Source organism: Rhineura floridana, chromosome 3 (assembly GCF_030035675.1).
Source record: "Rhineura floridana isolate rRhiFlo1 chromosome 3, rRhiFlo1.hap2, whole genome shotgun sequence".
Taxonomy (NCBI): domain Eukaryota; kingdom Metazoa; phylum Chordata; class Lepidosauria; order Squamata; family Rhineuridae; genus Rhineura; species Rhineura floridana.
Genome location: NC_084482.1, coordinates 192412390 through 192429058, shown reverse-complemented (window position 1 = coordinate 192429058; position 16669 = coordinate 192412390). Strand labels below are relative to the sequence as shown.

Below are 16669 nucleotides of genomic sequence, written 5' to 3'. Positions count from 1 at the left end.
CTCATTGTCAACTTTAAAGTTACATAAACCTTCTGTTGTCATTACTTTGGTCTTTTTGACGTTCAGCTGTAGTCCTGCTTTTGTGCTTTCCTCTTTAACTTTCATCAGCATTCGTTTCAAAGCATTACTGGTTTCTGCTAGTAGTATGGTATCCTCTGTGTATCTTAAATTATGGATATTTCTCCCTCCAATTTTCACACCTCCTTCATCTTGGTCCAATCCCGCTTTCCGTATGGTATGTTCTGCATTTAGGTTAAACAAATAGGGTGATAAAATACACCCCTGGCTCACTCCCTTTATTCTGTCCTTACAGTAGCCTCTTGTCCAGTGTATAGGATGCACATCAGGACAATCAGATGCTGTGGCACCCCCATTTCTTTTAAAGCATTCCATAGTTTTTCATGATCTACACAGTCAAAGACTTTGCTGTAATCTATAAGCACAGGGTGATTTTCTTCTGAAATTCCTTGCTCCGTTCCATAATCCAACGTATGTTTGTGATATGATCTCTGGTCCCTCGTCCCTTTCTAAATCCAGCTTGGACATCTGGCATTCTTGCTCCATATATGCTTTACTTGCATGGGATATTAAGGCAATAGTTTGATAATTTCTGATTCCCTGGGATCCCCTTTCTTTGGAATTGGGATGGTATATTGAACACTTCCAGTCAGTGGGCCATTGTTTAGTTTTCCATATTTCTTGACAAATGTTTGTCAAAATTTGGACAGATTCAGTCTCAGTAGCTTGTAGCAACTTTATTGGTATGCCATCTGTTCCTGGTGCTTTGTTTCTTCCAAGTATTTTAAGAGCAGCTTTCACCTCACATTCTAAAATTTCTGGTTCTTCATCATACAGTTCCTCTGAATGAATCTGTCATCCTGGCATCTCTTTTATAAAGTTCTTCAGTGTATTGCTTCCGTATTCCTTTTATTTCATCTTGGTCAGTCAGTGTGTTCCCCTGTTGATTATTCAACATCCCCCCTCTTGGTTTAAATTTCCCTTTCATTTCTCTAATCTTTTTGAACAGGGCTCTTGTTCTTCCCTTTTTGTTGTCTTCTATTTCTATACAATAACTATTGTAATAGTTCTCTTTGTCCCTACATACTAGTCGCTGTATAGTTGCATTTAGGGTTCTGACCGTGTTTCTACCTCCTTTTGCTTTCCTTCTCTCTTTAACCATTTTAAGAGTTTCATCAGTCATCCATTGAGGTCTTTCTCTCTTTTTAACTAGAGGTATTGTCTTTTTGCATTCTTCCCTGATAATGTCTCTGACTTCAGTCCATAGTTCTTCTGGTTCTCTGTCAACTAAGTTTAAAGCCTCAAATCTGTTCCTTATTTGATCTTTATATGCTTCTGGGATGTTATTTAAATTGTATTTTGGCATTATGATTGCTGTGTTGGTCTTCTTTAGCTTTACTCTGATTTTTGATACGACCAGTTCATGATCTGTACTGCAGTCTGCTCCTGGTCTTGTTTTCGCAGAAAGTATGGAACTTCTCCATCTTCTGCTACCAATTATATAATCAATTTGATTCCTATATTGACCATTTGGTGATGTCCACGTGTACAGCCATCTTTTTGGTTGCTCAAAAAATGTGATTGCAATAAACAAATTAGTGTCACAGTATTCAATGTTTTTCTCCTGCTTCATCTGTCTCCTAAGCCCCATTTCCCCACAATTCCTAGTTCTTCCAGTCCCCCAGGATTATCAGCACATCTTGTTTTAGTGTATGATCAATTTCTTCCTGTACTTCTGCATAAAATCTTTCCAATTCCTCTTCTTCTGTGTTTGACGTTGGAGCATAGACTTGGATGATGGTTATGTTAATAGGTTTCCCATTTAATCTCATTGATATCACTCGCTCAGACCTTGCGTTGTAGCTCCTAATTGTTTTTGCTACATCACTTCTCACTATTAAAGCAACCCCATTTCTTCTTAATTTCTCATTTCCTGCATAAAATATTTGTAGTTGCCTGATTGAAAATGTCCCATTCCTGTCCATTTTAATTCACTTACACCAAGTATTGTAATGTTGATGCGTTCCATTTCTTGCTTGACAATTGCTAACTTTCCCTGGTTCATGCTTCTCACATTCCATGTTCCTATTGTGTGCGTTGTACAACTCTGAACTCTCCTTTCGCAACTGTGCGCATCAGCCTCTGGGCTTCCTTTCGGCTTTGACCCAGCTGCATCATTAGTCACAGCACTACTCGTACTTGTCCTTTGTTCTTCCCCAGTAGCTCGGTCGTGTTGCATTTTGGATACTCTGTTCATAGGGTTTTTGTGGTAAGAGGTATTCAGAGGTGGTTTACCATTGCCTTCCTCTGAGGTTGGATGCATCTTAGTCTGGTGTCTCAGCTTTGACCATTCCGCCTTGGGTGCCCCTGCTAGGAGTCCAGCCTCTTGGTCTAGACTCCTGACAGCATTGCTCTCAGCTTAGTCAACACTCTCAACAGACGATACTGCAGGGATCCAAACGACTATGCTAAAGCAGTGTCTCCTGCCCCCAGGATTGGACTAAAGTCCCATTCTGCAGAGTACTTAGTAGCAGGCAACAGCATGGTTAAGCCAGCCCAGTCTGGTTTCAATTCAATGCACGTAAAATTAGCTGTCATCAGGGCAGCAAGGGCAGATCAAATCCTAGCCCTAGCCCTCCTTACAACCTCCTAGCTCCCTACAAATTAGGGTGGCCAGTTAGAAAAGTAGACAAGGCTCTTGCACCTTTAACAGTTATGTAGTAGAGCAAGTTTCAGCAGGTGTACCTTGTCATGCAAGCCACACCAGCTGAAATTCCTTCTTCTACAGCTATTAAAGGTGCAGGAACCCTGGCCTAGGTTCCATCTGGCCACATTATAAATCTCCAGGTCCACAAATATGCAAGTGATGCTGTTGAAAATTGAGACGGAGCAAGAGCGGCAGACATTTCCATGGCCTCTCTCTTTAATGAGCCAATCAGAAATTCCAGCAGATGCTTGCTCACGGTGGATTGGTTGGTGCTCTTTGGCTGAGCAGAGGAATGTCTTGGTTAATCTTAACTGAGTCAAAGGGGAGCGCCTATAAAGAGAGCAGCTTGGATGCTCTTCATGAGTATGGATGTCAGGAAGGTAGTAGAAGGCATCCAGGATGAGGCTACCTGCTCTGTCTGCTTAGAGATCTTTACGAAACCAGTGATTTTAGATTGCGGGCATAATTTTTGTAATGCTTGTATTATCCAGTGCTGGCAAGGCTCTGAGACTGATGTATCTTGTCCTCAATGCAGGCAGACTTTTACTTGTGTAAATATCAGGCCAAACAGACAGTTGGGGAATATCTTGGGCCTTCTTAAGCAGTGCCGGCTGCAAGACGTAGTGGTTGTGAAAATGGCTAGTCTGTGCGAGGTCCACCAGAAGCCACTGAACCTCTTCTGCAAGGATGACCAAGTACTTCTCTGCTACGAGTGTACCAAACTCAGCGCTCATGCAAGTCACATTTTTGCGCCTTTGGAACCAGCTGCTGAGACATACAAGGTACAAAGAGGTTGAGCAAATAAATCCTGCCTGAGAGCTCTGGAGAAACTTCTCCTTTGTTTGAATCTAAAAATACAGCATGTGTCTCTGTTTGCAGGGGTAGTGTTAGGGTCCTTGATGTTCTAGCATGGATGCAATGCCATTTGTGGAAGCAGGAGTAGTTATGGATATTCAGATGAGTGGAAAGTAAAGGGTAAATGTTCATAGGGAAGCTGTCTAGTTCTGTGAATATTCCCATGTTGCAGGTTAGAGAGTTGAGGCTGGGTAGGGTTTTTTTTTCTCTTCAAAGTAGTTGGCAAGCAACCTAGGGAAGGGCTGTAACTCAATGGTAGAGCATCTGCTTTGTATGGAGAAGGTACCAGATTCAATTTCTAGGTAGGGTTAGGAGACACTCCCTGTCTGAAACTCTGGAGAGCCTCTGGCAGTCAATGTAGGCAACATTGAGCTAGATGGACCAATCTTCTGACTTGGTATGAGGCAGCTCCCTGTGTTTCTAAGCAAACCCCTACTTGACCGAAGTGGCTAATTCAGAAACATATATGGTCGAGATGGAGCACACACAAGTTGGTTCTTGCAGATCAGAACTGAGCACTGTATCAGCTGACTCTTTGAAAACATAACCTATCTCTATATATCTTATTTCAGGATGAAATCCAAACACTACTGGAAGTTAAAAAGAAGCAGCGAGAAGTGGTTCTGAGCTATTTCTCTGAAGTGGGGGGACAAAGGCAAAACCTCGTGGTATGCACCTCTAAATCGTTTGGTGTGGTGTTTAGGGGGTGTCTAGAGGTTAACAGCCCCCATCACAAAGCTGTGGGGGGGTTGCGTGCAAGTAGTATTTGTGACCATTTCTGCAGGTAGGCAGAGGGCCAAAAAAACAAATGGGGGGGGGACACAAGTAATAAGGTGAAGTGCATCTGTCTCCATCACTATGGACTTTCAGGAGGAATTTGAAAACATTCCTGCTTACCCAGGCATTTGATGGTTCATGGGGACTGTTCCTGGCAGCCTGAAGATCACTGATGAAGGAATGTTTTTAAGCTGTGTTGTAGAATGTTTTAACTGTGTTTTAAAGTGTTTTGAATTGTAATTGTGTATTTGAAATGTTTTTAACTGTTGCAGAATGTTTTTCTTTTTTTTGTTAAATCAGTTTGCTTATGTTTGCCACCCTGGGCTCCTTTGGGAGGAAGGGGGGGATATAAATTGAATAAATAACAATAAATAAATAATAAGATGCCTGACAGAAGGTCAACAGGCGAACTTTTCCCATGTGATATTTACATACTAGAAAAGGCTTAACCTGTTGGATTTCTGCCAGCCACATGCTGTTAGAAGCACAAGAGCCTCCCCCCCCCCCCCGAGGCATAAATCATGCAAAGAACTCAAGTTAGGTTACTGCAGGTGTTTCAATTTTAGGCTAACATTTAGCATCAGACAAGCTCTGCTGAAGGGAAATGGGGTGGCTTTCTCTTAAAAAATTGGATGGTGGTGCCATACCTTAGTGACAAAGCACATGCCCTGCATGCAAAATATTTGATTCCAGGCACCTTCAGCTAAAATGGTCTTCTGCAACCTGGCATTCCCCCCCCCCCCGCATGCTTTGGTTTACAGTTCCCATCATCCCCAGCCAGTATGGCTACTGGTCATGGATTATGGGAATTGTAGTCCAAACCATTTGGTGGGTTTCAGCAAGGCTGAGTTAAAACGATCAGGTAGCAGATAATGTAGAAGACCCCTCCTTTCTTGAGACCCTGGACAGGAACTGCTAGTCAAAGTAGACAGAACTGGATTAGTTGAACAGAGGGCCCAACCCTGGTAGTAGCTTCAGGGGGAAGCTGTAGCCAGGGCCGGATTAAGGCCATCTGATGCCGTAAGCACAGCCCAACAATGGTGCCCCCCTCGGCCCTTCCATTGCTTAACTGACAAGACATTAAGACTCAATAAGTGCTGAAGGTGAAATAAGAGATTGAAAATTCAGTTTTCTTCCAGGTCAGACCCCACAATTATATTAAATAAAAACTGTTTTTTTAAAAAAAAAATATTTAACACTAAATAGCAGTAAGCAATATAAGCAAATTATTTACTTATAACTAGGGCAACAGAAAAAATGCAGATTTTCAACACTGTTTTACACATTTCTTAATAAAATTGTTATAAGGGAAAAATGCAAATACAAAAATTTATTGAAAATGATTTTTAATCACCCTCCCAAAGATTATAAGGCAAAATAAGATCTGATATTATCTCTACTGAAATTACGTGATCTCGAGAGCATATTTTCAATTTTGAAAATCCTCTTTCTACAGAAATCGATGTTGGTGGACAATTTTTAAAACAGATATTCTAATGGAGAAATATCATTATTTGTACAAAACAAAACATCTTTTATTCCATTGCTTTCTAACCTTGAAGACACATAGCATTTCAGCATACATGGATCAAAAGATACAAAATAATGCTTAATGACATTGTTGCCTACTTATAACTTTATTTATACTTTAAAAGGTTTTTTCCTAGATTTTTTAATTGCAAAGTCTTTGATCAAGTCCTCAAAACTAATCTGGTGTAACAAATCTGCTTCTATACTTAGCAGAGACAAGGCATCCAGCCTGTCTTGTCGCACAGTTGTTCTGTTAGGATTTTTAATATGCTTGAGCTGAGAAAATGAATGCTCAGTTGTGCAATTTGTGGCCATTAATGTTAAAAATATAAAAAATAAGGAGAATTACAAAAAAATCGACTAAAGTCGAGTGTGGCAGTGAAAGAGTTGAGAGTTAAGGGCATGATAGCTAGGGGAAAAAACTCTGTGGTGCCCCCCTTCCCTTGGTGCCCTAAGCACGTGCTTATTTTGCTTAATGCTTAATCCAGTGCTGGCTGTAGCCCTCCCAGATGTTACTGGGCTACAGCTTCCATTGTCCCTGGCCATTGACCATGGTGGCTGGGGATGATGGGGTCCACAACATCTGAAAGGCACCATGTTAGCTACTTGTACTCTAGCCATTATGTCACATACTGGATTGATCTAGTCTTACAGACCTGTGACTCTGCCTTGATGGCATGCTAAATGGCCAGTGAAATGTAGCTAAGGTGGCCAGGTGAAAAAAAGAGGGCTCCTGTGCCTTTAATAGCTATACAGAAAAGGGAATTTCACCACTGAATTGTAGCCCAGGCCACTTCTGAGATTGTTGTGTGCTGTACAATCCATCACAGTTGTGTCTCTGACTTTCTTATGCACCCCAAGTTATGCAAGTTAACAGCGGGGGGGGGGGGGCTGTACATATTTGGAAGCCACATCCTTTAAGCTGGAAATCCTTCCCTTCTAATCCCAATACTTAGAAGCTGGTAATGGTTACTCTGCTGTGTGAAATGTTTTGGCCTTCACTACAGTATCTATTTGTATTCATGTAAGCTGATATTATACTTAAGTACGGCTTTTGCCAACCTGGTGTGCTCCATATTTGGGTCATATATTCCATCAGCCCCAGCCAGCACAGCTGTGCCAACTGAGGCTAATGCGAGTTGTAGCACGCTTCAGATGTTTTGGACTACATTGGTAAAGGCTGTTTTAGCTCATCTACCCTAAGATCATAGTCTGCAGCAGGGATGGGGAATCTTTGGTCCTCCAAATGTTAAGTTGCAGCTCCCATCAGCCCCAGCAAGCATGGCCAATGGCTAGGGATGCTGGGAGTCGTAGTTGAGCAACAGCTGGAGGGCCAAAGGTTCCCCACTCCTGGTCTCCAGGCAGCAGCTTTCTAGGTTCTCAGGCAAAGCACTCTTTTCTCACCTCCACTGGTATCATAAGGAAATGTTAGATTCTGGGTGGTATTCAAAGCTACTCTTACTCAGAGTAGACCCAGTGAAGTTAATAGGCATGACTAACTTAGATTCACTGATTTCCTGAGTAGAACTTAGTTGAATACAACCCTTTGGATGTAATGGTCTTCTAACCCTCTTCAAATGCTAAATGTGTGTTACTTCAAAATATGGTTAACCACCCCCCTACTGCATTTGGGGGACTCCCCTGCTCATTCGAATGAGCCAAGCCCTAGTGCCTGCCCCAAAATTCCTGCCCAGATGGCACCACTGCCCAGTTGTGAGTCCCTTCAAACCAGAGGTGCCAGAGACTGGTGATGGCCCTGCCCATCACAACTTTATTGCTTCGGATGTTCCAGGACTGAGCTTTGAGGCTGAAAGCCTGGTTCTGAGAAGACCTAGTTTGACATTTAAGTTCTCTTCTTCTCCCAGCCCTCAAAGCCGGTGGAGGCTGGTCCTTTAGGGCAAATGGGGCACTGCCCACCAAGTTCAGTCTTCCCTCAGCCGGCCACTGCCTGCCTCCATACTCATAACCAGTCTAGAGGGTGGCACTGGCTGTCAGTCGCCTCTGCTTTAGTCTCGGGCTGTGAACACACATAGCCTTTGAAATGCACAGGGGTCATTTTTTCACAGAGTGCTTTTGTACAAAACGGTTTGCAATTGGATGCACCTTCGTGCGATAACATCATCAAAAGTGGCAGCTGTTCTCCATGTTGTCAAACTCCCCTTCCCCTCAGTTAGTATTTCCACAGACATTTTTATTTATTTTTTGCAGCCTTTCGAAAGGGAGGGGCTGGAAACTGGTTTGTTGCTATACTGATATACAGGGAAGGGATATCTATTGGTATACAGAGGCGGCTAAGTTAGTGTACTGCTTCCTATTTTGCCTGTTTTCATTCATAGACAAGTTAAATGTGGCACAGCCCTGCAACGTCAGTAGGACTGCCCCAATTGGAGGTGACCTGAGAAAACGGTCTCTGTGTACACCTGGATGCAGCAAGCGCCTGAGAAATGCATCTGCGGGCACAATATGTGTTATAAAAGTTCCAGCAGAATGCGTTTTAGGTTTACGCATAGAATGGGACAGGGACAACACAGGTGATGGCATGTGTGCAGGATCCCAACAAGGCACTTGCAACAAGCACTGCATGCACATTATCATGCAATGGATATATGCCCTCAGCGTTGCCTTTGTTGAATTCAGCAGGGAGGATGATGGGAGCAAAATCATGACTAGCTGGTTCCTCTTGTAATTGGCTCTGGCTACAGAGAGTGGCCAGGATGGACATTGGCCAAGGACCCCCAGCGCTGAGAGGGGCCCCTGCTGCTGGGGCTGGGTGGGTGTAGCAGTTTGTAATATCATCAGGTCATGGAGTGTGCACCCTGTGACACAATGCTGCTGTGGATGATGTTGCAGCAGCCATCCTCTCGGGTATGCAAGCTGTGCACAAATGCTTGCCATCATCCAAGATTGTGGTGGGGGCATCAACAGCATCAGCCATCGCTGCCCAAACCTGACTTCACTTTTCAAAGGGCAGTTGTTGACTCTTTATTCCAGCAGGCTTTGAGTCTCTGGCTAGGTCTTTCAGAAATTTGCATTATCTGCTGTTTATGTATGTTTTTGTGATTTTACCCATTTTCACGGTTTAATATATGGAGTTTGTTAGCTGCTTTGAGTATCTTGTGTAGAAAAATAGGGAGCAAATAAACTTGTGCTCCCCTATTTCTGGGTTGGGCCTTCTCTTTCAGAAACTTATGGAAGGTGGAGCCCAGAAGATCATGCTAGAATACATGCAACTCTGTCAAGTGATGAAGGGGTTGCAGGCTAACCTAACAGAACTTGCTGCATCAATGAGGAAAGACTTAGACAACAAACTTACAGAGTTCTGTGAAGAAATCACCAGTATCGAAAAGCAAATAGCTGAGCTGGAGAGCAAGTATGAACAGCCAGCTTCTGAATTTCTGCAGGTGAGAAAGTTGAAAGCGCCTTGGATGGCGCAGCCTAGTTTTGGCCATAAGAAGTGCTGGGCCATGGCAAATCTCATCCGGGATGGCATTCCACAGGATGGGGGGGGGGCACCACTAAAAAGGCCATATTCCATGTTGCCACACCTTGGGCCTCAGACCAGCAAGGAATTTGGAGTAGGGTCTCCGGTGAAGAACAAAGCATGTGGGGAGGAACATAAAATGATAGAGTTAAATCTTTCCTGAGACTTACATCTTTCCCTTTGTGTTTCTCTTTCAGGACATCAAACAGACCATCAGCAAGTATGAAATCTTACCCTTTCCCCCCCTCTCTCCTCAGTCCATGTTTCCTTTACAATATGCCATTGGACAAAATAAGATGAAATCCAATGATGAGAACACAGAAGTCTTTTTTGTGCTGGACCAAATTCATAAGGACACAGGCTGCATCCAGTTGATTTGATGGCAAAACCTTAATTGAGTTTCATCGCTGTGGGTTAAAATGCAGTTGTTGTAGTTTTTTTTAAAAAAAGGACCTAATGCAGATGTTAGCCTGCAATATTTTAAGTACGCAAAAATTTGTGCTGGAATTTTCTTGTTTTATTTCCCCCCATTCCCTTTTGTATCATGTTTATTAGTTTTTAAGAATGTGTAAAGGGGCTATCTTAAGCTTTAGATCTCTGTACAGTACTTGAAAACGGTGGGTGCTTCTTAAGTGATAAATAAAAATAATTGTATGTCAAGTGCCCTGAATACTTACATAGCAATCCATGCAGCCTACCTTGTGTGGTTGTTGCTACTGTTAGCTTCCTACACATCATAAATAAGGGCTGAGATGGATTTTACCACTGTTACCCACTGAGTTCATAGCTAAGATGCGATTCAAACCAGGGGCCTGTGGCTCATGTTTTGCACACGTCCCAGGCTCCATCTCTGGCATCTCCAGGTAGGGCAGGGAAAGACACCTGCCTGAAACCCTGGAGAGATGCTGCCAGTCAGTGACTACGATATTGATCTAGATGGACCAATGGTCAGACTCTGTATAAGGAATACACTCCTATGCTCTTAATCACTATATTATATGCATGTGCTTTGGGTGCATGCTGTAAACAGATTCCAAAGCTCCTTCCAGCATGCACTTACGTGGGAAACAAGCATATCCTCTTAAGCATATATATCTGATGATTCCTTGTTGTTCTTCTCCCTTGACTCTTGCTGGCAAGTAACTTTTTTTTCCCCTCAAGATTTGGAGCAGATGCATTTCAAGATCCTGACCGTGGTTCACCTGAGCTGAAAGTGAAGCTGTGGGATCTCTCTCTAAGAAGCCTTTTTGTGCAGGATACACTTAGAAAATGTGCAGGTAAGGCCTCTCCAGTGGATCCCACTAAAGAGAGATATGTGGCACTGCAAAGGCTAACATTTATTCTGGCATAAGCTTTCGTAGCCTAGAGTCTGTTTCATCTAGTCCACAAAAGCTTATGCCAGAATAAATCCAGGATCTGTGGTTTGGGGATGAGGATGCAACTAGTAGACTTCTTAAGAGAATTATCAATACATTGCAAATCTACAACTTCTGGAGCTTCCTTGGGTGAAGCCCTGGTGCTTAAATTGGAACATGAGAGCCCTGCTGGATCAGACCAAAGGCCCATTTACTCCAGCATCGTGTTTCCCACAGTAGGAAGCCCTCAAAACAGCAAGAAGGGAGTGGCAACCCCTTCCCACTGCTCTTTTCCAGCTACTGGCATTCGGAAGCATGCTCCCTTTGATCCTGGAGGTAGCGTATATCCTTCATGGCTAGCAGCCATTAATAGTCTTTATCATCTATGGATTTGTCTAATCCAGTTTTTAAAGGCATCCAAGCCAGGCAGCCATCGCCACATTTTGTGGAAGCAAATTCCATGGTATAACTATGTGACTGTGAATCTATGTACACTCCTGAATCTCCCAACCTTCAGCTTCACCGGGTGGCTTACAGGTTCCAATATAAATGTCTCTGTCTACTTTCTCCCCACAATGAATAATTTTATATCAAGGGTGGGGAACCTGTGGCACCAACTCCAATCAGTCAGAGAGATAGTCAGAGATGATGGATGATGGAGTCTGGCGACATACCAGCTCTTACCATGTTCTCTCTCCCTCCCCCCTTCCACCTAGGGGAGAAACAAACTCACTGTTCTGCCGGTTCCAGTGCGATGCCACCTCTCTCCTGAAAATGGGGGTAGACAACATTAGTCAAACCCCGTTCCTTTTTACTGTAAAACCAGCTCAAGTGCATTTTTAATTGGCTTCAAAGAGATTTTGAAACTGATTGGTAGATCAACCCATTCCCCCTCCAGGTGTGGCTAATGGAAATGTTTTATCTGGCAACTAGTGTGTTTACAGCCTTACCTGCTTTTTTCCAACACTAAATTACCCCAAACGCTACAATAGTTTCTCATCACAGAGTTCCTGCAGCTACCTGGTCATTTTGATTACCCTTTTCTTATACCTTTTCCAACTCTAAAACATCCTTTTTTTTTCATTTGTGGGAACCAGAACTGAAACCATATTTAAAGTGCTTTAGATCTAATTAAGGTACTTCTGTCCTAAAACTGTTCCTTTCCTACTATTTTTTAATCGCTGCTGTTGTCTTATTTTAATGTGTATGTTTAATTTCCAGTTTGATTCCTATTATCTCAGTAATTGTTGCATCCTAAACGGTGAACTGCTGTGGTACAAAAATATCCTCATTCTAAAAAATTTAAATTAACACATGAAATAAATGTACATTGTGCCACTCATTTGTATCTTTAGCAAGGGAGCATGGCCAGATGCAGCAGAGGTAAGGGGTTCTACACCTTTAAAGAAGAGCACATTTTGAGCAGATGCAGCTCTGACTGCCTAAACTCCCTTCTATACGCTGGTATAAGTGAAGCTGTGGGATCTCTCTCTAAGAAGCCTTTTTGTGCAGGATACACTTAGAAAATGTGCAGGTAAGGCCTCTCCAGTGGATCCCACTAAAGAGAGATATGTGGCACTGCAAAGGCTAACATTTATTCTGGCATAAGCTTTCAGCGTTCAGGAGTCCTGCTCTTGCATCTGGCCTCATTGCAATAGGATTAGACAAATTCATGGAGGAATTACTAGGGTTACTAGGCACAATGGCTATGTTCTACCTCCACAGTTGCAGGTAACTGGAGGAGGGGAGTGCTCTTGTGTTTAGGTCCTGCTCGCGGGCTTCCCATACGCATCTGGTTGGCCACTGTAAGAACAGGATGTTGGACTAGATGGATCTTTGACCCAATCCAGCAAAACATGCATGGTTTGCAGAATTGATTATATCTTTGCCAAGTCCCAAAAGTTTTAACAAAAGCCTGGAGAGACTTGAGGTGATGGCAGCCCTCTGAGGGAAGAGGAATATTTGGAAGAGGAGAGGCACGCTGATTTTGAGCCAGCCGATCTGCTAGCAGGAAAATGCAGAAAGCTCGGCTGCTGCTTTGGCTCCCGCAGTTCCTGTGGCAGTGACCAGAAGGGTGACTGTTCTGCCAGGGTTTGTATGGAAAGGGATGCTCAATTGAGAACTAACACAGAAAGCTGCTCAGTGCTTAGGCTAGCCTATTTGTCCATTGATCTGACTGTTTTGGCTGTCAGTGGATCTCTGGCAAAGGTCCTTCCCATGACCTGCTACCTGGTCTTAGCTAAAGATAAATGATAAAGATGCCAGGGATTGGACCTGGGATTTAATCACTGCCCTCTGGTCCCTTCTCATGCCTATCCTTTTCTCCTGTAGTGCTGCCTACAGTTTGGGCAGTGGAGAAAATTAAGAAATGCTTTCTAAGATGAGGGAGCCGTGCAAAGCACGGCTAAGACCCCTTTTTGATTTTGCTTGACGCTGCCTAGGAATATAGAAAGCTACCTTATACCGACAGTCAGAGCCTTGGTCCATCAAGCTCAGTATTGTCTACACTGACTGGCAGTTTCAGGCAGGAGTCCTTCCCAGCCCTACCTGGAGATACCATTGGGGACTTTCTGCATACGAACCAGATACTCCGCCACTGTGCTGCACTCCTTCTCAAAGCTTGTCCTGAAGACTCAGTCTCTTCTGATGGGCAAATTCTGTAATCGGATTCAGGTCTTGCAACGTGGAGCTCTTGCTGCTTGTGTGTTTGTTTGTTTTTAAAACTCAGTGTGAACTGGAACACTGGCCTGTGACTTGAACTGCAAGCTTTCAGCAATTCTGAAATACTTCTATAGGCCACATTCACACCATACATTTATTCCACTTTAAACACTCATGGCTTTCCCCAAAGAATCCTGGGAAGTGTAGTTTATGAAAGGTGCTGAGAGCTATTAGGAGCGAGTGTCCTATTCCCCTCACAGAGCTACAATTGTCAGAGTGGTTTAACGGTCAGTCCTTCTTCCCAGATAACACTGGGAATTGGAGGTCTGTGGAGGGAATAGGGGTCTCCTAACAACTCTCGGCACCTCCAAGGATTCTTTGGGGGAAACCATGACAGCTTAAAGTAGAATCATAGTGGAATAAATATATGGTGTGAATGGGGTTGTAGGGTGAATACTGAGTTATGGATGTGCCAATATATTTAGTTACAGGTAGAAACCAGGTCTGCTGTATTTGGATGGATGGTTGTCCTATCTTTAGGTAACTTTAGTACTAACTAAAGTACAACTAAAAGAAAAAAAAACTTGTAACCTATCATCTTTCTTTCCCTCCCTCTTTCTCCAGAAGCCCTACCATTGCAACCAAAGGCCATAAAAGGTAAATAATGCTAGGTTCCATATAAGGGATTAAAAGCACAGATGCAAATTAATTCTCTCGTTTTTAAAAGGAGAATGCTTTTCCGTTTTCTCCAGGATTGGGGAGGATTATCCAGGCACTTCAAAAACACACACCTATCTTTTTTTGCGTGTGATTTGTGCCAGCCCCATTGTAACAGCAGTAGCGCAAAAACCTAACTTTACAACTGCACCTACAGCTCTGCCCTTTCCTAAGCAAGTGAGGTGAAGGTGGGAGGCAAAAGGACCACAAAAACATTCTTGCACACTGCAAGATTACCTTTTTTAGAGACAAAGCGTTATGTATATACTTAAAACAAAACAGCCCCATCACAGGTGAGGGAAAGCTGCCACTTGGGCTAGTGAAAATATGAATGCTGTCCAATAGGCACCCATGACATTCGTTTAAATTGAACAGCACTTGGAGACGTTGCTGATCTTGGTGGTGGTAAGAGATAATTTTTTTTTCCCTAGAAAGACTATATATTTCATTGCAACTGCAACAAAAATGGGATATATTACCAAAAACAGAAGCATCCCAAGCACGTATGTCTAGATCTCCTGTGCCAAATGAGAAATAGCTACATGCTTGTGGTGGCTAGACAGGCCAATAGCTTTGAAAAGACCCCACCGATAAGGGATGCACCTTTGTTCATCACTTCCTGTGTCGGCTTCGTTCTGTGCCGTCAGCCTCTTTCTCTGACAACTCAGTTTCCTGTCTCTGGGTAAAGCGTTTCCCCTGAACGGAGACAGTGTAATAGAAAAGCATGTATTTCACTAACATTCATATTCTGCCCCAGAAATCTATTAAATAAACAGCCTCATCTGATGTAGCTAAAGTGTACTTAAGTCCATTGATTTCAGTGGACCGAAGCATGCCTTACTCTACGCACGCTCGGGTTGTAAATTCAGACCCAGTCTGAACACAGTGCGAGAAGCTGGAACGCTCCACTGGAATGCCCGCCTATGAACTCCAACGGTGCAGTTAGAACTTTCCTGTGCTGCCTGTTGCTCCCTCGAGAATCCACCTGAAGCTAGAGATGTCTCTCCAAGTCTGCGCTGGCTTCTAACACGGAGTTTTTTCTATTTTTCCACAAGCAAACGTGACTCTGGATCCAACCAAAGCACATCCGCACCTAGTACTGTCCGAGAATCGAAAGCGCGCAAAGCATGGAGGTTTAGTCGCAGGTTCTCAAGACACCGATTCTGTCGCTTGCGTGCTGGGCTGTGACGGCTTTGCCTCAGGAAGGCATTACTGGGAGGTAGAGATAAGCGCTCGGGGTGGACAGTGGGCTGTGGGTGTTGCCAAGGAATCTTTCAAAATGAAAGGTGACGTTGCAGTCGGCCTGGATGACGGGATCTGGGCTCTGAATTCAGAAGTCCATTGTCTGCCCTGGCGGAGAGACTTCAGCAGAATCTGCGTTTATCTGGACTACGAGGGAGGGCGGGTGGCATTTTTTGATGACAGTTCCAGTGACTTGATTGCCACTTTCACGGCAGTTGCTTTCACTGGGGAGAGAATCTTTCCATTCTTCATGGTGCTGAAATACGGAGCCCAGATAAAATTACATAACTGAAACACGGAGCCAACTTTGGATGGCTTGCTTGCTAGAGAGGCTAGCCCAATCTAGTTGTGCTCCGGCCATATCGCAGAGAGGAAGGATGGAGGTTTATAGTTAAGTTGCTGCTTACCGGGTAACGTTTTCATATGATTGTTTGTATATCTAAAAAGCTGTATCTTTTTAAGTGAAAAATTAATAAAGCATCAATATTTCTCTAAGCGCTAGTATTTTCTTATGCCTCTCAAACACAAGGGTGGGGAAGGCATCAAACCACTGAAGCGTGTAAGAAAAATAGGTCTTTCTCAGAGGTAAGCCAGCTTCATAGGCTTGTCAGAACTACTGGTGAACCCATTCTATTAAACAGGATCCTGGTGCAAAACATTACTATGACACACTCTATGTGGGGCTTCCCTTGGGCTTGACCTGAAAACTGAGGTTAGCGTAGGTTAACAGGAGAGAGACTCTGTCAGCACTTAACATCTTATCGAGGCAGCACCTACCCTTTGGAATCCCCTGCGTATAGATATCCGGCAGGCATCTTCACTGTGCTTTTGTTCCCTCCTACTGAGAGCGTTTTAGTTCACACAACCCTATCCAGACATGTAAAAGGCGATATGTGTTTACCTTATTGTCGATTTGAAATATTTTTAATAGCGAATTCCTTTAACCATCCGATTGTCAAGTTTAAGGTTTTTATTTTTTATAAACCACTTAGCAGATCTATTTATAACCAAGCAATATATAAATTCTTTTAAGAGTGAGCTGGGGATGGGGGTGGGGGGGCAGATAGCGCCACCTCTGCTATCTTTTTGGCGCCTTTTGAAGACTTTCCTCTTTCAACAAGCCTTTTAAGTTGAGACCTATCCCAGTCTGCGTCTGTTAGAATTGCTTGTTAATATATGTTTTTTTATGTTTTTAACCCTTTTTTAAAAAGATGTTCTTAAAGCGTTTTTAAAAAAATGTTTTTAACGTTTTGTTTTAATATATTTTAAGGTCTGTTTTTATGGTGTTTTAAAGTGTTTTTAGCATTTCTGTTTGCCGCCCTGGGC

At 43.2% G+C, this 16669-nt stretch overlaps 1 protein-coding gene across 2 annotated transcripts; it reads left to right on the top strand.

The window, feature by feature from the left end:
• Positions 1–2843: 2843 nt before the first annotated feature.
• On the top strand, positions 2844–15379 carry LOC133380905 (zinc finger protein RFP-like). 2 transcript variants are annotated; one of them, XM_061619119.1, is made up of 6 exons: positions 2845–3507; positions 4153–4248; positions 9070–9288; positions 9566–9588; positions 14009–14041; positions 15157–15379. In XM_061619119.1, exons 1-6 carry the CDS (start codon positions 3076–3078, stop codon positions 15287–15289), a joined length of 936 nt encoding a protein of 311 aa, XP_061475103.1. In that variant the 5' UTR covers positions 2845–3075; the 3' UTR covers positions 15290–15379. The 2 variants fall into 2 exon arrangements, with proteins under 2 accessions (XP_061475102.1, XP_061475103.1); XM_061619118.1 differs by lacking the exons at positions 14009–14041; positions 15157–15379 and adding an exon at positions 10530–10734 and having other exon boundaries at positions 2844–3507.
• The last annotated feature ends 1290 nt before the right edge of the window (positions 15380–16669 follow it).